Source organism: Sminthopsis crassicaudata, chromosome 1 (genome assembly GCF_048593235.1).
Source record: "Sminthopsis crassicaudata isolate SCR6 chromosome 1, ASM4859323v1, whole genome shotgun sequence".
NCBI lineage: Eukaryota > Metazoa > Chordata > Mammalia > Dasyuromorphia > Dasyuridae > Sminthopsis > Sminthopsis crassicaudata.
The window spans coordinates 206,482,244-206,503,782 of NC_133617.1; the positions used below are offsets into that span (position 1 = coordinate 206,482,244).

The window sequence follows — 21,539 nt, forward strand, 5'->3', positions numbered from 1 at the left end:
CATTTCCTACTCTAATTCCTTGAATCTCTTTCTTGGCTCTTATTGCTGAGGCTAGAGTTTCTAGTACTATATTGAATAGTAATGGTGATAGTGGGCAACCTTGTTTCACTCCTGATCTTACAGGGAAAGGTTCTAGTTTATCGCCATTACATATGATGTTTACTGAAGGTTTTAAATATATGTTCCTTATTATTTTAAGGAATAGTCCATTTATTCCTATACTCTCAAGCGTTTTTAGTAGGAATGGATGTTGGATTTTATCAAATGCTTTTTCTGCATCTATTGAGATGAACATATGGTTTTTATTAATGTGATTATTAATATGGCCAATTATACTAATAGTTTTCCTAATATTAAACCAGCCCTGCATTCCTGGTATAAGTCCTACTTGGTCATAGTGTATTATCCTGGGGATGATTTTCTGAAGTCTATTTGCTAATATCTTATTTAAGATTTTAGCATCAATATTCATTAAGGAAATTGGTCTATAGTTTTCTTTCTCAGTTTTCGATCTACCTGGTTTAGGTATCAGTACCATGTCTGTGTCATAGAAGGAATTTGGTAGGACTCCTTCAATCCCTATTTTTTCAAATAGTTTACATAGCATTGGAGTTAGTTGTTCTTTAAATGTTTGGTAGAATTCACATGTAAATCCATCTGGTCCTGGGGACTTTTTCTTAGGAAGTTGGTTAATAGCTTGTTCTATTTCTTTTTCTGAGATGGAACTATTTATACTACTTACTTCTTCTTCTGTTAATCTGGGCAAGCTATATTTTTGAAGGTATTCTTCCATTTCATTTAAGTTATCGAATTTATTGGCATAAAGTTGAACAAAGTAGCTCCTAACTATTGTTCTAATTTCCTCTTCATTAGTGGTGAGTTCACCCTTTTCATTTTCGAGACTAACAATTTGCTTTTTCTCTTTCCTTTTTAAAATCAGGTTTACTAAGTGTTTGTCTATTTTGTTGGTTTTTTCATAGAACCAACTCTTAGTTTTATTAATTAATTCAATAGTTTTTTTACTTTCAATTTTATTAATCTCACCTTTTATTTTTTGAATTTCAAGTTTTGTGTTTGTCTGGGGGTTTTTAATTTGTTCCTTTTCTAGCAATTTTAGTTGTAAGCCCAATTCGTTGGCCCTCTCTTTCTCTATTTTATGCAAATAGGCCTGTAGAGATATAAAACTTCCCCTTATTACTGCTTTGGCTGTATCCCACCCATTTTGGTATGATGTCTCATTATTGTCATTTTCTTGGGTGAAGTTATTAATGTCTATGATTTGCTGTTTTACCCAATCATTCTTTAGTATAAGATTATTTAGTTTCCACTTATTTTTTGGTCTATTTTCCCCTGGCTTTTTATCAAATGTAATTTTGATTTCATTGTGGTCTGAAAAGGATGCATTTACTATTTCTGCCTTACTGCATTTGATTTTGAGGTTTTTATGCCCTAGTATATGATCAATTTTTGTATAGGTTCCATGAACTGCTGAGAAGAAAGTATACTCCTTTCTGTCTCCATTTAGCTTTCGCCAAAGATCTGTCATATCAAACTTTTCTAGTATTCTATTTACCTCTTTGACTTCTTTCTTACTTATTTTGTGGTTTGATTTATCTAATTCTGAGAGTGCAAGGTTGAGATCTCCCACTATTATAGTTTTGCTGTCTATTTCTTCTTGCAGCTCTCTTAATTTCTCTTTTAAGAATTTAGATGGTGCACTACTTGTTGCATATATGTTTAATATTGATACTGCTTCATTATTGATGCTACCCTTTACCAGGATATAATGCCCTTCCTTATCTATTGGTTCTTAATATATACATTTCTCCTAGATGTTATATGTTGAATTTTCCCTTAAGTTCTGTTGGTTTTGTCATAAATACCTGTAAGTCTTTCAGTTTCTTAAATGTTCATTTTTTCCCCCATTCAATATTATACTTAACTTTGATGGGTAAGTTATTCACCTTGAATCTAACCCCAGATCTTTTGCTTTAAGAAATACAGTATTATTTCCTTTGACATGGTAGCTGCTAGGTCCTGTGTAATCCTTATTGTAGCTCTGCAGTATTTAAATTTTTTTTCTTATTGTTTCCAGTATTTTATGCTTAACATGGGAGCTTTAAAACTTGACTGTATTTTTCCTATAAGTTTTCTTCCTGGGTTCTCTTTCAGGTGGTGATTAGTGAATACTTTCTATTTCTGATTTGCCTTCTTGTTCTAGAACTTAAGAATAATTTTCCTGAGTAATAGGTATTAGACTAACTGCCCTCTAAGGGAGGGGGCTGGAGGGAGGAAGGGAAAATTTGGAATAGAAGGTTTTGCAAGGATCTATGTTGAAAAATTACCCATGCATATGTTTTATAAATAAAAAAAACTTTAATAAAAAATGAAAAGAAAAAAAGTTCTGAATTTGGTAAAAATAATTATCCTTGAGATACTTTTTTCATTTACATATCTATGTTGTAGATGGTTAAGGTAATCAAAAATCTGACTTTTGGATAAGTATTACTTTATTTCAACATTTTAGGGATCTTTTATTTCATCTTTAACAGTACAGATAGCAAGGCTTTCTCTCAACAATGTAGTAGTAATCTTTATATATTTGACTAACTTTAAAAGTTCAACATCTGATAGACATTTCTCTGGTAATGACTCTGTCCAAACTTAACTATACTCATCCTAAGACATTATACATCTAGTCCACTGCTAAGTCTGTACCCAAAGCCTTTCTAGTTTACTAGGACGTATCATAACTTGTGTTCCCTATAACTCTGAGCCTAATACCAATTTCAGAATAATAGCTTGCATAGCACAATGAATCTTCAAAATGTGAATCTCATGAAATATAAATGGAAGATGTGAATGTTAATGTAAATAAACTCATGAGGAAGAAAAGCAAATTATTAAGTTTAAGAATTGCAATACCAAAGAGTAGGCCAAATTGTGACAATGCCATAATATGTCATTCATGTAATTTATAATATTGGAAGAATGCAAACTTATTAATTGATAATATTAGTTGATTTGAATTTAGCCCTATAACCTAGAGTTCCTTTTTTGTTAAAGTGCTGATATCTCAGAAAGGTCTATATACACACATATATGTTTTCATTAAATGATAGCATTGAAAACAGATTTGAGTACTTTCTGTCACAAATAAATTAACCATTATATTAATATTGCTATTGATGTCATTCTAACAATATATCAGATCTGCCTTTCATGTATTCAAGGATAATGATTGCCTGGGTTCCTTTATTTTTATAATTTAGGATAGTTCCATGCATCTCACTTTACTAAGAGATGATATGGTCTTACTTAGTGGGAGGGAAACACAATACCTTTCATGTAGATGTGCTTTAAAATGTACTACTTTGAGTAGAAACATTGGTATTTTAATCAGAAGACCTAGGTTTGAATTCTGGGTTTTTTACTTTTTGAGTATATAATGTCACTTAGCTAATCTTAGTCTCAGTTTACTCAACTATAAAAAAGAAAGAGTTGAGGTAGGAAATCTCTGATGTCCTTTCCAATTAAATTCAATGATTGATTTCGTTTCTTGCTTATTTCATTTAACAGGTTTCATTCCTACTGGAGTATTTCTGTTCTCTGTCTAGACTTCTCATGTCATGTTTACTAATAGATCCCAGTCCTATAAACCAGGATGAGCTACTAAAACCTCTGCTGGAAAAGATCTTCACAGTCCTTACCATGTGCCCTAAAGATGACTTTGGTAACACCATATTTTTGTTTTTTACTCTAGAAAGAGAAATCATCTTGAGAGGGAAAATTAACTAATAGTTCTCTATTTATTTATTTAATTTGTTTCTTGCTAACTTGCTTAGTCATCTTGATGAAATTAAGGGGATCTAGGAAATTGAGAATTCAAAGGAAGTCAATGATATAGTTGAAGAAGGGAAGTAAGTAAACATAGTGTCAATAGGAACAAACAAGTACTATTGACTTCTAGAATATATCATGATTTCTACAGTTTATAGGGATATGTTTTCCCAGAGCCTGGAACAGTCATCAGGCAAAGAAACTTTTGATATGCTGGAGACAAGTGATCTAATTGAAATTGTTCATGACTTTATTAACAACATCTATGTTCTTTGAGATTAGAGAAGCCATGATTTAAAAAATTTAAACATGCTGAATAACAGAAATATATTTATTTTGTGAAGATAGTTGATTGTAATGTTATACAAATAAAACCTTTGTGTTGATTCCCTCTCTGTTTCTTTGGAATTTATATGATGTTCAATTTTTTTTAAGTCTTTTAGGAAGAGAGGAAAGTGTCTGAGAGTATAGAAAAAAACTTAATCTGAAAGACCTAGTACCCATGTTGGCTCTGTTATCCTAAGCAAGTCACATAATCTTTCAGTACCCCCAGAAAACTCTGGAAAACCATAAATTATAGAAGAATAGCTATCATTATTGGGTGAAAATTTTCTTGCCTGGAATTGCCTTTATCAGTGAAATCCCAAATGTGGGTGATATCAAAAATAAATTTAAAAATAAATACTTGGAGAAAGACAGTGAGAGGTCATAATTTTCTCTCTTCTTGCCAGGGGTATAATTGTTGCTACTTAGCATACTTAAATACTTAATAAAAGGGCTTCCCTGTTTGTTGATGGAAAGTATAGATTACTGTCACCACACTCCAGAATTAGAATTATCTGAGAGGTAAGGAAGGAAACTTGTCTCTTCAGAGTTAGCCTTATTTCTCATCTTCTGCCTGTCTTTATATTTTTCATAATTTATATTTTTTTAGCACATTAATAGCACAATAAAGAACTAAGGTAGATCTTTGTAATATATTGTACAGAGGAAATTCTCGATTGCAATTTTTTTTCTCTAATAGCTAAGGCATATTTGTCTTATTTATATTTTCAGGCTGATCTTTATTTTCACTAATTTATGTACAGCAACAATGTATTTCAAAAGTGTTTTCAAAATTCCTGAAAAGTATTCTTTTGCTTTCCTTTTTCAAAGCAGAAATACAAAGGAAAAGCTAATTGAAATGTCTTTGAAATTGAACTGATTTACATTTTTCTCCAATTGACAAGTGCATAACTTTTTATTTAAAGTTTAATGAGGTTTTTATGATCATGTGGCATATTCAGAATACAACTTGATTGAAATTTTTGAATTTGATTTTACAGATACTGAATTAAGACTTGCATTTTATCTGTCATGGACTAATATGTTTAACTTCCTGACTACTTTACTGAGGAAAACCAGTCAATCCTCTCTTCCATCTGTAACAGAAGCTCTGACAAAGGATTGGCCAGTTATCATTGGTAATTCCAACTTTTAAATGATTTAGAACTTTTCTAACAATAGATAAGGATATTTTCTATTGAATACTTGAGAGGAAGTAATCCACTATCAAACAGTTTACACATACACAATCACACACACGCACACATATTGAGTTCACAATATGCATTTTAAACTTTAATTATAGGTATAAAAACATAGCTGAGAAAGTATACCTTTCTAGAGGGGTTTGCAGTCTAACTTAATGAGACAGACATAACCACATGAACTTGTAAGACATCAATAATGGCAAATTTAGGTATTCCTGTTCCATGTTGCTGGAATTTTATTAGAATTCTCTTATAATAAATAATACCTGAGTGCAAAAGTACTTAGATGACAAAGTAAAATGAATACTGAATTTGACTCTTTTATAATTTTCATCTTTAATTAGTAATATTTGCTTTTAACTTTTGAGTAGATTTTAATACAATAAGTATGTTAATGTAAATTATTAAAATGGAATGATTATTCAAGAAAAATATATTAAATCATTTAAAAAATAACAGCTTTTTTATTTCTCTGATAACAAGTGATCCTTTTGACTAATTATTTGTTTTAGCATTTCAATCAGTTATTTTGTTGTTCTCAAGACAGCTTTTGTACATCTGCTGATTATAGTGTAGTGTTACTTAGAGCCAGAATTAAGGAAGAGAACAAGAAATAAAATTATCGACATTCTTGTTATTGATATATTTATAATTGAACCTCCATATGGGATTCCTGTTGTTTGATAGTTATGCCTTTGAAAATATTTAACTTTCTTGTATATATTAGAAAAATCTAGTATGCTTCCTATAACAACAGTGATATTAAGTTGCAGCTTCTAATGTAGACCAGTATTCCCTCTATTCATATAAGAAAAACAAACTTCTCTTTCTTTAGTCATTTCAGGTAGATGATAATAGGAGCTGCTAAATTGCCTATTGGTCTACTAAAAGGTGTCTTACTCTGTTGCTTCTGTTAGAAAATTGTATGTTTGGAAATTTATAAATCTTCCAAACATACAATTTAATACAGAATCAATTTTAATAACTAAAACTAATCTGTATAACTGGCCTATATATACTATATATATATAACTAGTTTCCTAGTTAATTTATCTTTCGCCTAAGTTTAATTTATTTATACATAAAAGCAAAATCAGAGAATTAAAGTGCTGGAAAAAATGCATAGGTTATCTAACCTACTAACCTCTATTCAAAATGTGATCCTCATCTACAACTTCTTGGACAGATAGTTATTTAATTTTTGTTTAAACACTTTCATTGATAGTGGGAGGAAAGAGATTTAGTGCCTTCTAACTTATGGTTTCTAACCTTTTATAACTCTATTTCAGGAAGTTGATTTCCTTTATGATTTTATTTGTTATGCATTTAAAAACATTAAATTGATAAAGGCTTCTAAATCTTCACTAGAATGCCAAATGAATCCATGATGCAAAAAATGTTAAAAACTCTTGTGTTAAGATAACACAGTTTAGTTTTGGACAGCTCTAATTCTTAGGAAGTTTCTTTATTTTTAATAGAAATCTCTCTTCTATAATGCCTGCCCATTATTCTTAATTCTGTCCTATGCGACAAGTTCAAGTCTTACCATATATCAAGTATTGTGTTTAGTTCTGGGATTCAAAGAAAAGCAAAAACAGGCCCTGATTCAAGGAACTTACCTTTGAAAGGGGGAATTGCAAACAACTATATTCTAACAAGATTTATACTTGATTAACCAGAAATATCTTACAGGGAAGGCACTGACATTAAAGGGGATCAGACAAATAGAATAAGTTTAACTCATGTTCTACATGATAATCCTTGAAATATTTAAAGATATTTATAATTTACTGATGATGGCACATAGTCCTATTACTTCTTGGCAAATGTAGAGGATGAGATAAAGAGAGTGTCATGGAAACAATAGACATTAGTCTAGACAGACTTTGGAACAAAGTGGAAGACAGAAGATCTGGCATGCTTTGGTCCATAAGATCACAAGAAGTCTAACATGATTAACAATTAAACAACAATATCAAATGGTTTAATGAAAAGACCTTGGATTTGGAGCAACAATTATAGGACTTAGTGATCTTAGGCAAGTCAGTTTGTCTCTTTTTGCCTTTTTTTCAAAGGAGGATAATAATTTCTACACTTTCTACCTCATGAGATTCTGTTGAAAATCAGTTGAGATAATGTTTGTGAAGTGTTTCATGAACCATAAAGCACTCTACAAATGTCAATGCTTCTTCTTATTATTATAGATAAATATTATATGGTCTTTTCTCTAGGCTCAATATTCACATTTCTCAACTGATGTTTAGATGGCATAATTTCAAAGACTCCTTACCATCAAGATTATGACATGATGGATGTACTCCACTTTGTCAATGTTCCTGTTAAAATGTGGAACTTTAAATTACTGTGTGGCATCTGACCAGATCACAATAATTTCTTTAATACATTTTATAACTTATTGTAATTGATGTAGACTTTGAGTTTTTTAAAATTACATTTAGGTATTTATCTAAATAGTCTATTTAGAACAATAGGCAGATTCATTAATTAGAATTTTGTTTATACTAATTCTCTTATAGAATATAACCTAAAGAAACCTCTGTACCATAATGAAAAGAATTACTATGTAAAAATATTGAGCAGTCAATCAGACATTTATGAAATATTTACTATTTGCTACAGACTGTAGATGTTATTATTATATCCATTTTGCAGATGAGGAAACTGAGACTAAGGGAAATCCAAAGAAAAATCAGCTCCCTCAAGAAGCTTGCCTTCTTTTTTTTTCTCTCTCTTTTTTTTTTTTTTCTGAGGCTGGGGTTAAGTGACTTGCCCAGAGTCACACAGCTAGGAAGTGTTAAGTGTCTGAGACTAGATTTGAACTCAGGTCCTCCTGAATTCAAGGCTGGTGCTCTATCCACTGTGCCACCTAGCTGCCCCAGGAGCTTGCATTCTAAAGGGGAAGATAACGTGTGTGTGTGTGTGTGTTTGTATCAATACATAGACAATAAATATAGAATAGATGGAAGGTAGTTTTGAAAGGGGGAGGTAATAGCAGCTGGATGATGGAGAAAGACCTCTTATAGAAAGTAAAATTTGAACTGAGTCTTGAAGTCAGTAGGTTAGCAGGAAAAATGTTCCAGGCATGGAGGACAACTGATACAAATGCACAAAGGTGAAAGATGGAACTTTGTATATGATGAGTAAATGAGAAATTACTTCAACAGATGATTAGAATGGACAATAAAAGTACAAACAGACACTTTCATTTATGTCTCTGTATCTCCTGTGCTTAAGCACACATAGTAATTCATAAATGCTTATTGTTTGAATAGTTTATGAGTTATTTTAAAATAAGATAATAATACTAAGTTCTTTTTTGAATTAGGCAGAGCATAAAACATATTTGAATATGAAATGCTCAAAAATAAATGACTAAATCGTAACCTATACTTTTTTTTTTAAAAAAGAATGAATTGATTTGCTTAAAGCTTTATGTTTGACTTTATTAGCAATGTCATATGAAATATTGGCTGAGATGGTTGCCTATAGTCATATGCAAACTGTATGAAATTTACAATATATTTGTGAAACCCCAACTTTCCATTGTTATTGGTGGTAATGTAGCAGAACTTCTTAAATAAGTAATTTTAATAATACACTTACAAATAAAAACAGAATCATGTATATGCTGATTGCTATTCCTTAATAGTAATATGATAATAAATAGCTTTAATATAGTATTGTAAGGTTTACAAAGTGCTTTATAAATATTATTTCATTTGGTTCTCACAACAACTCAGTAGAGTAGGTGCTATTGTTATCCCATTTAAAAATGAAGAATCTGAGGCAGATAATGATAGACTGACTTGCCCAAGGTCATATAGTTAATAATTGTGTGCAATCAAGTTTGAACTCAATTCTTTTTTATTCCTATTCCAGTGATCTATGCTCTGTTCCATCTCTCATCTTCCTTGATGTATATAATATTAACTGGTGTTTATTAACAATAATAAAAACAATAATAGCATTTCTTTAGCATTTTAAAGTGAATGAAATGCTTTGCATGTGTTATATCATTTGGTCTTCAGAGCAGCCCTATAAGATATTATTATTATGCCCATTTTACATGTGAGGAAACTGTGACTAAGGGAGATTAAATGACTGACCTAGAATTAGACAGCTAGTTCTGAAGCAAAATTTGAACTTGGATCTTCCAGATCTCAACCTCATCATATTGTCTACTCTGGCACCTTTCTGCCTCTCTAAATCATAGTTTGTATACATAGATATTATATAGCTTGTAGATATTTAAGTCAGGTCAGCTAGCATTTATTAAGTACCTTTTATGTGCTAGTTACTATACTAAGTACTGGAAATACAAAGAAAGGCAAAAAACTTTCTCTCCTCTTAAAGAGCTCACAGTCTAATAGGAAAAGCAATGGGTAAATAATCACATAGAAATAAGATATATATATATATATATATATATATATATATATATATATATAGGATGAACTGAAAAGAGGTATGTTGGTCATTGAAGACTGAGTTCACATAGATTTTCTTTTCTTTTAAATTTTTAATATTATTTTATTTTTTCCAAATACATGTAAAGATAGTTTTCAGTATTCATTGTTGTAAAATTTTAAGTTCCAAATTTTTTCCCTTCTTTTCCTTTCCAAGATAGCAAGAATCCTGATATAGGTCATATGTAGATATATAGATATGCACATATATAATCATTTTACATATTACCATATTGGTCATGTGAAAGAAAAATCAGAACAAAAGGGAAATATCATGTGAAAGAAAAGTGAAAATAGTATGCTTTGACCAGAATTCAATCTTCATAATTCTTTTTCTGAATGTGGATGGCATTTTTAAAAATCACAAATCTATTGGAATTGTTTTGGGTCACTGTATTGCTGAGAAGTTAAGTCTATCATAGCTGATCATTATATAATGTTGCTGTTACTGGTATACAGTCTTCTCCTGATCTTGCTTACTTCATTCAGCATCAGTTTATGTAAGTCTTTCCATGTTTTTTCTGAAATCTAATCATTTCTTATAAAGAATAGTATTACATTACATTCATATGCCACAATTTGTTTAGCCATTCTCCACTTGATGGGCATCCCCCAATTTCCAATTCTTTGCCACCACAAAAACAATTACTCAAACATTTTTGCTTTTGTGGGTCCTTTTTTCTCATAGATTTTCATTGCCTACAAAGGTTCTTTCATTTACAGGTGTTTGTCCTATTTTGTCAGGCAATTGTTTGTGTCTAGAAAGAGGGAGAGATGGGAGATGGAGGGTCAGGTTCCATGTGCAGGGGCAAAGCAAGCCCTGGAGATCTGGAGGTAACCAGTGAGAATACTTTGAGCAGTATATAATAGGGAAGGGCAGTTAGGATTTGTAGAGTCTGTAGTTAGTATCTGGAGGGTGATGGAATTAGGCAAGCTGGGCAAGTCCTGTAGATTAATGATTTGCAAATATCAAACCATTTTCTGAAATACATATTTTAGAAGCAGTGTGATACAGTTGAGAAATCACAATATATAGAATCAGATGACCTTTGATTTTTAACTTAGCTGTGTGAATCTAGACAAGTTGCTTAACTTCTTAAATAAATAGGGATAGTAATAAATAATAGGCATAATTCTTCACTGCTACTTAACAGGATTTTTATGAGAAAGCTACTTTGTAAATTTTTAAATAGAATTTGTAAGCTATTATCATTAATACTAGTATGATTAGTTTTTATTTATTCTAATTCATTATAAATAACAAGGCAGATATAACTATTTGTGTAAATTTTTTTTAAAAATTGAATATCCATTATATTATGTGTTTATTAATTTGCCAGGCACTGTTTAATATAAATACATATATAGGCACCTAAAGAGAATTCTATAGGTTTTAAAGATTTGATGATTTTGTTATTTATTTTTATAAATTTGATTTAATAATGAATATTTTTCCTATCACTAAAAGTTAGATATGTAACATATGTACTATAAAAATTTTTTCTCTCCTTAGAAATATTACATTGTACTATTTTTAATTCCCTAATCAATTTGCTCATTTTACTGTTTCAATAATTTATAACTTAACTCCTTTACCTTTTAGCTACGGTTTGCAAATGTGTGGGTTTTTCTACCACATATCCTAACCTCTATACTGCCTGCATGCAATTCCTTTCCATTTTCCTGACTGAAGAAGGGAAGAGATGTCTTTCAGAGAAACAAAATTCAAGCCATAGTACAACATTGGCTTCACTTCTTGATGCAGATGATGGAAATAAGGAATCTGTAGAACGACTTTTTAAAGTTATTCTTGAGGTATCTATTTTAATTGTTTTTAATTATTCCATGAAACAGTTATCTTTACTGCCTTTATGTTTTAAGTGTTGTTAGTATAAGAAAAATACAGAAATATCACTTTTTTATCTTTGAACTTGGCATGTAATTCACAAATGTATATGTACATGTTCATAGAGACATGGGTTTGGTACTTCTGTGTATAAATGATCCTAAGACCAGCTTGCTGTTTTGATCTTACCTGTGCACTTTGCACCCTTAAACCATTAAGGTCAAATTTTATTCATCATATATAATTTTTGAAGTGCATTCAGCATCACTGAAATGTATGACAGGAGTGATCATTGTTTTTATTAGAAATAAACAGTGTTATAAGGCAATACATACATATAGATTTCAACTATAAGTCAGATGGCAAAGTCTAGTGGTCTTTAGGGTATAACAGCAAGGCAGATGGTAATGCTCTTTTTCCTAAGTAGAACCATTCTGTAGTACCAAAGACTTTAGTAACAAGCTATTAATTTTCTGGGTTCTGTTGCTGTGGCTGCTGAGGAGATGGGGGAGGCAATGCAGAGGTAATTGCCAGGTCACATTTGTTGCAGGATTGCTTTCCTAGGCTATAGCTGTACGATGAGAAGTGAAGCAGGGCCATTTTGGTGGTAATTGTAGTGGAGTGCTATTCCTGGATCTTTTGAATTTACCTGCCTATCTTTAATTATCATGGTGATGAATTTTCATTCTCTGCCAAAGTTGTTACCTTTAGATGATGACTTTGGGGGCCAGGAAGCAGGGAAGATGACCTGTTTCCCTAGTGGCTTTTGGATAGTCTTGATATGCCCCCACTGGATTCCACAGGGAGGTGTTTGAGTTGGTGTTTGTTTAAGTTATTTGATTAATTATCTTTGCATATAATACCATCTCCTGTCTCTAGGGTGTCTTCAGAATAAAGGGAAACTTGTATATTATGAAATAGAAATTTCAGAGAGAATAGTGGAAGAGGTAGACAGGATTGGAGTGACACATAGGTGGAGTTAGGTTGAATAAGATGAGAATGAAAGAAGGAATGTTGGAGATTGCGTATACCTAAGTAATCAGAGTTTATATAATGCATGTGTGGAGAAAATAACAGATGGTAGGAGTTTGCTCCCCATAAGATAAAAAAAGCAAGTGATATGTAATGCTAATTGTCTCTATGGGGTGGTATTATGGGACCGAAGGCTTAAGATTACTGGGTTATAATAGCTCAGCCTACTCATTTAATTCCTTTCTATATGGCTTCCAACTTCATCATTCCACTGAAACTATATTCTAAAATTACTAACAATCATAAGTGCCAAATCTAATGGTCTTTTTTCAGTTTTCATCTTTCTTTCTTCCTTCCTTTTTTTTTTTTTTTTTTTTTTTTTTTTTTTTTTGCAGCTTTTGATACTTCTAATCATCCCTTTTTACTGCTTATTGTTTCTTCTATAGGTTTCCATGACACAACTTTATTGTAGGCCCCTTCCTCCCTCTGTTTCCTTTGAAGAATAATTGTGCATGTCTTGCCTCATTGGTCTATTTCTCATAGGCCCTTTTCTCTATATATTCAATTAGTTTTAGTGATCTCATGAGCTCTCATGGGCTTAATTAATTATTAATTATACTAGATAAATAAGAAAAAAAAAACATAAGAAGGGTAATTGAGCATTTGATAAAATAAGAACATAAATTAGAGGGAAAAGCACTTTCTTTTAGAAAAACCTGCCAGGAAATTTTTTGTTAGGAAATAGATTTAGATCAACATCTTATACAATATACTACAATAAAATTAAAGTGGATATACTGCCTAAATCTAAAAAGTCATACATTTTAAAAAAATTAGAAGTGAATGAGATCAGATATCTTTCTCAACTATGAGTAAAGGGAGGGGAATTCTTAATCAAATAAGTGATAAGGAAGAATGCAAAAAAAAAAAAAAGTAGGTGATTTCTACTACAAAATTTAAATGAATCTGCTTGAATAAAATCAATGAATATATGAGAGGAATTGTAGAGTAGAAAATAATCATTTTTAAAAGCTTTTTATTTTCAATATGTATGCATAGTTTTCAACATTCACTCTTGCAAAACCTTGTGTTCCAAATTTTTTACTCCCTTCCTAGATGACAAGTAATTCAATATATGTTAAATATGTACAATTAATTCTCCTATAAATATTTCCACAATTATCACACTGCTCAAGAAAAATCAGATCAAAAAGGGGAAATATGAGAAAGAAAACAAAATGCAAACAACAACAAAAAAATGAAAATACTGTCCTGTGATCCACACACAGTCCCTACAGTCCTCGTCTGTACTATAGGTGGTTCTGTCCATCACAAGACCATTGGCATTGGCTTAAACCACCTTGCTGTTGAAAAGAACCACATCCATCAGAATAGATCATTTTATAATCTTCTTGTTACTGTGTATAATATTCTCTTGTTTCTACTCATCATCAGTTCATTTAAGTCTCTTTAGGCCTTTCTGAAATCATCCTGCTGATCATTTCTTATAGAACAATAATATTCCATAACATTCATATACCATATCTTATTCAGCTATTCTCCAACTGATAGGCATCAGATACTCAATTTTCCAGTTCCTGTGGCAAATAATATTTGCATTACATGATTAATAGAGAAATTTAAGCCATTCTCCAATATAGAAGTTGTCAGAGGATATGACATAATTCTTTTCAAAAGAAGAATAATCCAATATAAATGCTCCAAGTAACTAGTAGCATACCTACCAAAACATATTCAGGAGCCATATGAATCCAAATATAAAATGCTTTTTGGAGAAAATGAGACAGACCTAAATAATTTGAGAAATATTAAAGCTTAATGGAAGGCTGAGTCAATGTAATAAAAATTAAAATATTGGCTATATAATTTATTTTATAAGTGTCTTACCAATCAGACTATCAAAATATGATTTTAGAGAACTTGAAAGGATAATGAATATATGTAATGGAATACTATTGTGGCATAAAGAATGTATGTATAATTTCAGAGGAAATTGAAAAGATTACTGAGAACTGATACAGAGTGAATGAACAGAACTAGGAGAGTGATCTATGCAATGATAATTTTTTGAAGAAAAATTAGCCTTCCTTTCATCTATCTCCTGGCATGTACTATCTGTAGCCGCTTATATTTCTCCAGGATTTACCTTGTCTGTGCTCAGACTTGTTCCACACAAAGCTCTTCCCCAGCCAAAAAAAAGCCTTGGGGACCTCCCTATTGAAGGATGAATTCCTATGCACATTGATAATTTTCCCAGATTTATTACTCAGTGATTAACACATTCCTACTCTGTGAAACACATCTCAACTGAGAAATTTAAGTATCCAGTTACTATTCAAACTCTATTCAACCCCTCTTCCCACTGACAACTTCTTTATTTCTATCCCATTTAACCCAATGTCACCAATCTTCTAAAGTTATCCAAACCCTTTATTCTTCTCACTGAAATGCCTTCTCATAGAGAAACAGACTGAATTTCATCTTAAAACTTTTTCTTTTCTGGCACTCATTGAATCTTCCTCATGAAACAGTTTTTCTAATTGCCCTTTCCAACATTGGTTGTGCTTTTTAATTCATCCACCCAGATTTTCTAGTCATGGAATTCTAGTCTTAGAATTGAATTACTCCTTGCTTCCTACTGCCGTTTTCAGAAGGTTCTCTTATTGTTCAGTAATTAACTTCTCCTTCACTGAAGTTCCTTCAATCCATATTTAGTACTCACTTAAGATTCTAGTAATTGTGTCTATGGACATCCAGGATATTTTCCTTAGTTCCTCAATAAGTTCAGTGCCTAACTCAATCTTTCTTCTCCAACTCTTACATTCACACTAGAAGATTTTAATATTTGCATACAAACACACATACACATATAGATGGACAAACTTTTTCAAATAAAACCTCAAATAACTTTAACTTACTCATTTCCATAATCTGCTCTTCTACTCTACCATAAAAATAGTTACGCCTTTAATATTACCCACAGATGTTCTATATTGATGTTTTCAAACTATGAAATTCCTTTATCTGATCATAATCTGTTGTTTTTCCAATTCTCCTCTGCCTTGTAACTCCAAACTTGTTCTTTATCCTTACTGTGAATCCTAGCCCATCCCCACCTTCCAGTCCCAATACCCTTCAATTCTTTCTCAGGCATTCACTACTGCACTGGCTATATTCTCTTCCTTCTCTTTGGTGAACTAGTTTATCTTTACACTAAACTCTTCTCTTCAATCCCTTGTCTTTTTTTCTCTGTAGATTGCTCTTCTAAATACAAGCCTTGGATTATTTCCACCATCTTACTATAAATAAAGCTGAGCAAAATGATGAAACTGTGTTAATTGGTACTATCATAAGTTTACATTATGTAATGTCAATTGGCCTCTAAATGAAGCAAGACAATCCCTTTATATCTACCTAATCAGTTATTTATCCTGCTCACCAAAGCAGTTTTTCCCTTTCATTCTACATCAAATCTCTCACAGCTATGTCTCTTTTTATCCTTTAAGCTGAGAACCTTGCCTCATATTTCTAAGAAATTTAAGCCATTCACAGAGATCTGTCTTGCCCCTTGACTTTTCTCAAATAGTTCAAATGTCTTATTTTAAAAATATTTATTATTATTAACATATTAATAAATATTACTAATTTATAATTTAAAATTTTTAAAAATGTCATGTGCCCTGCAGAACATCATGGAGGACTCATATCTTTGCTTCCTTGTAGGTTATTTTTTGGTTGTGTGTGTGTACTTTTTACTTTATTCATTTTTTCCCCTTTTCATCCCCCCATCTCCTCCAAGCAGGCTATGGTTAATCTGTATCTGTCTCTCTATCTATCTATGTATATTCATCTACATATAAATATAGCTATATATACACATACATATACATACATACAGTATTAATATGGTTGACATGTGATGTAGATTTCTCTCTTGCTTTAATCTTTAAGTTGACTTTGTCTGAGATCCATGATAACTAGTCCTACTTTTTTTTCTAATACATTTTACTCCTTATCCTTATTGTACTTGTGCATATCTATTATTTCCTATCCCTACTAATCTTCTATCCCTACTAATCCCTACTATCTTCTACTTTAATTCCACATCTTAATTTGCCTTTTCTTAACCTCCCCCCATGGATCCTTCCCTTATCTTCACCTCTACCATTTTCTTCCCTCTTTATCCCATTCTGATTAATCTACATACTTTATCCCACTCCCATTAATCTAAGCACTCTTCTGTACCTCAGCATATCCTGTGCCACCCTTTTCTCTTCTCTTTGTCCCTTTCCCAGGATCTTTTTGAGGCGGTGATCAGTAGATTGTTTCTATTTCTACTTTCCCCTCTTGTTCTATCACTACAGGACAATTTTTTTTTTATTGTTTTTTGCATTGTTGTGTCAAGGTTTTGTTTTGGTTTTTGGTCACAGCTTTCAGGTAGTTGTCTTATTCTTATATTTTCTCTTATTCATCTATTCTCTATATTTATTATTTTTCTTATAAGAGGTTTCACATTCTCTTCTGTGTATTCATTCTTTAAATTTTTTGTCAATTCTTGGTCTTTTTAAATTTCACTGGCTTCCCCTTGCCAAATCTACTTTTCAAAGAATTCTTTTCTTCTTTAAGACTTTGTATCTCCTTTTATAATTGATTATTTTTTTCTTCATCTTCTTGTTTGTCTTCAGTAGTTCTTATTTTTGTTTTCCTCAATTCTCATTTGATTTTTTTTCAGGTTTGTTTTGCATTTCTCTTTAAATTCTTTCTAAGCAAGAAGAGGCTATTTTTTAAAAACTTCGTTGTCCTCTGAAGATGAATCCTGATCTTACCTATTTCTTGAAGAATAAGAAACTAACAAGTTTCTGTAGTTGGATTCTTTCTTCTTTACCTCTTCATTTATTTTTATTTTTATTATTATTTTTTTTATGAGAACTATTAGTGTAAGCATCTTTAAGCCTGGGGTTGGGGGAAGATGGTGCTTCACTTTAGCTCTCCCCTCTGACCTGGAACTCTACCTTCTTGCAAGTGCCTGCAGCCAGCTGTGTCCCTGCCTCATTGTTTCTTCACTCAGAAGCAGTTTTCTGGTTCCTTCTCTCCCAGGGTTAGTGTCAGCAACACAGCTGGGCCTGATGTTCCAATCAAGTTCCCTTGATTCCCTCACTCTTCCAAGACTCAGACCCTGTTCTCTTGCTTTTTAGGAGGTGAAAGTTTCTGTGATTATGGCTGAAGCTACCTCAGAACTCAGCTAGCCTCAGGACTTCCCTCATCCCTTTATTGTTTTTGAGGAGTTAGCCTGAAGAAGTTTTATTTCACATCCCTTAAACCCTAGTCATGGGATCTTTCTTTGGGTCTTCTTGGTTTGTCCCAATAGGACCCCTGTTGTGCCCCAAGTTTTATGTAATTTTTACTGGTCTATGTTCATCCTGTAAAGCAATTTTGTCTGTGGGGGAAATCTGTAGAGCTTAAAATTGTCTGGCCTACTTCAATGTCTTCCCAGAATCTTCCTTCCAGTTCAGATATCTTTAATTATTATTTCCCTCCTTCCTCCCCAGGTGCACGTGAAAGAATTTCTTTTCCTTGTCAAGGAAAAATTCTCTACATATATAAATCATCCTCTTATATATCTTTTCCTCTAGTGAATTGTTTTCTTTATCATCCCTAGTCTAATGTGAAGATTAAAATTGTCCTATCTACAATAAGAGAGACTGAGGCAGAAGTTAGAGCCAATGACGTGGTATTAAAGATCCATGTGAAATTGATATTTTTGTCATGATCTGAGATGGTTCCTCTTTCAAGACCATATTTTTACAGGGCTAAATGTCTAGTCATTCTAGAACAGCTATACAGAAAAATCCATTGGTTGATATGCGATACGTAAGCTAAAATAATCAGTTTGTCAGCAGGGTCACAAATTAGGTGAAGGAGTATCTTCACATAAGGTGGATAGGCTTATCCTTAATTTTGGAAGGAGGAAATGGTTCAAGCTATCACAGTCAATGACCTAAGTGGTCATAAGATTATGTGCTCTTATTGGACAAGTGATTGGTGTGGAGGTACTTTCCATCTTTGCCCTGCTGAACTTGGTCACCATCACAAGGCAAAACAAGGGTGGAGGGTCTAGTTACACAAGTGAATTTATAATCTGCAGCTTAAAGCTCTGGGGTTTTATATATAGAACTTTGATATGATTCTATCAAATTGATTAATATTGATTGGAATAGAGTAGGGATCCAAATGAATTATTTCTCCTTCAATATCACCCTGTCCGCTGATTGCTTCCCTGTTATATATCTATAAACATGTCCATATCTTCCCCATCCTCAAAAAACTCACTTGATCTATCCATTCCTGCCATAAGCCCAAATCTCTTTTCCAAATTATGGCTAAACTTGAGAAAATTATTTACAATCAATTCCTATAGGGGCAGCTGGGTGGTACAATGCATAGAGCACTGGCCCTGCAGTCAGGAGGACCTGAGTTCAGGTTTGGCCTCAGTTACTTGACACTTACTACTTATGTAACCCTGGTCAAATCACTTAATCCCATTGCCTCACAAAAAAACAAAAATCCCACCATCATCAATACTTATACATCCTTTTTAACTGTCTGTGTTCTGGTTTATGACTTCATCCCTCAACTGAAACTGCACTTTCTAAAGTTACTAACAACCTCTTAATTGCCAAATCTAATGAATGTTTTCTCAGTTCTCATCCTTCTTGATTTTTCTACAAGCTTTGATGTTAATGATCCTCCTCTCAATTAATGTTATCTTCTCTATATTTTGTGACACTATCCTATCCTGTTTTCTCCCTATTTCACTACATCTCTGTCTCCTTTGTTGGATCCTCCTTACTCTTTTTTGAGTAAGGCCTCTTTCTATACTTAATTCTTCCACATCTCTACCTTCTACTCTCTTCTTTCAGGTCTCATCTAAAGTTCTAACTTGCTCATGAAATTTTTCCTCACCCAACTTCATATTAATGCTTTCCTTCTTGACACAATGCCAGTTTCTCCTCTACATATCTTGTTTATATATAGTTGTTCGCATATTTTCTCCCCCATTAGACTATGAACTCCTTGAGAGTAGGGATTTTTTTTTTTTTTTTTTTTTTTGGCCTTTTCTTGTAACCCATTAGCATACTTTGGAGACAAATAGAGGATAGATTGGAATGGGGAGAGATTTGAGGCAGACATATTCATCAGTTGGTAATAGCAGTAGTAAGGCTCTAGTAAAAAGGTCAGAAGCTAGATTATGATGGCTTAAGAAGATAGTGAGAAGAGAGGAAATGGAGGTAATTATTAGAGATGGACTTTTCAAACAGTTTAGCTACAAAAGGCAGAAGAAATATAGGATGATTAATAGGGATAAAAGAGTCAAAAAATAAAATTTTGAGAATGGGGAGACATGGACATGTTTATAGGCAAAAGGGAACAAGCTAGTAGATAGGGAGGTTAATAATAGAGTAGAGATGACGGAAGAGATAGTCCCTTGGGGGAAAGAGGATGGAATTGGATCACTTGAACATGTAGAAAGGTTAGACTTGGTAAGAAACAAAGATCTTTTATCATTTAAACACAAGAGAAAGTAGAGATAATGGCGGAAGAGTCCTGAGTGATAAGAAACGAGGAAGATGGAACTCATGGCAAATAGCCTCATTTTTTTTCCTGTAAAATATGAGGCCAGGTTCTCAGTTAAGAGATGGGGGTGGGGTAGGGAAGAATCATGGAAGGTCTGAGGAGAGATGACATAGGTTGGAAGAGTTGCCTTTGAGAGTGGTATAGTGATTGATAAAGATGTAATGATGAGAGATCATTGTAGTGGATCCAGTCAGAACATACATGATTTTTTCCATCATGTGTAGGAATCTTGGTAGTGATACACCATGTGTAAGAAAAAAAGGCAGCCAATGACAGGGAATGATCCAAGGATGAGGCCAGGAACTCAAGAAAGGTCAATGTAAATTTGTTCAAGGGATCAAGATGAGAGGAGGAAAAGTGGTTAGTATAAGGGAGATGGCTCAAGACAGAGTTGAAAGATCAAGAAATTTGAGGTGGCTTATAAGAAAATGCAGAGGGAGAGGTGAAACATCAATAGGTTATGGTCAGAAAAGATTTTAGAGTTTTTGAACATGAAAGTGGTACATTGGTGAGTGATGGCAATTTTAAGGCGTATGACTAATTTTGTTTGCAGTTGAGGCAGACTGGAGGAATACCCAGTGAGGTAGGTACTATTTTTATTATACCATTTTTGAGAAAGTGAGACAGAGAGATTGTGTCATGATCACATAGTTATTACATCTGATGCAAAATTTAAACTCAGATTTTTTTCAAATCCAAGTCCAACACTATCTGCTATTCTATCTAAAAGATAAAGATAAAATCTAAATTTATCTAAATAAAATCTAATTTTATCTAGAGATAAAATAAAGATAACTCTATGGTGTGTATGTGTGTGTGTGTGTGGGGGGAGAGAGAGAGAGAGAGAGAGAGAGAGAGAGAGAGAGAGAGAGAGAGAGAGAGAGAGAGAGAGAGAGAGCGCACATTGTGTATTGGATAGAGATCTGAGGGTATTCAGATTAGGAAGATTTGTGTCCAAATCTTTCATCTGACACTAGAACTTTTATGACCTTAAGCAGATCACTTATACCTATTTCAAACTCCCCATATTGAGTCTGTTGCCATCATTATTGATTTTGCTTTTGCAATATCTCTCAAATATACTTACTTCTCTCATCTGATATTGCCACCATCCTAATCTAAGACCTTATCAATTCACAATTGGACTATTTACAACACCCAGCTGATAGGACTACCTGCCTCAGGTCTCTCTAAGCTCCAATCCAT

The 21,539-nt window shown here is 32.6% G+C and overlaps 1 protein-coding gene across 3 annotated transcripts in view; it reads left to right on the plus strand.

Moving 5' to 3' along the window:
• The window catches only part of RTTN (rotatin), a 218,527-nt gene that overhangs the window by 169,003 nt on the left and 27,985 nt on the right, over positions 1-21,539 (plus strand). For all 3 annotated transcript variants that reach the window (XM_074274108.1, XM_074274115.1, XM_074274124.1), the window contains 3 exons: positions 3,580-3,733; positions 5,166-5,303; positions 11,463-11,674. In XM_074274108.1, coding sequence (XP_074130209.1) covers positions 3,580-3,733; positions 5,166-5,303; positions 11,463-11,674 — 504 coding nt within the window. The remainder of the gene's footprint in view (positions 1-3,579; positions 3,734-5,165; positions 5,304-11,462; positions 11,675-21,539) is intronic.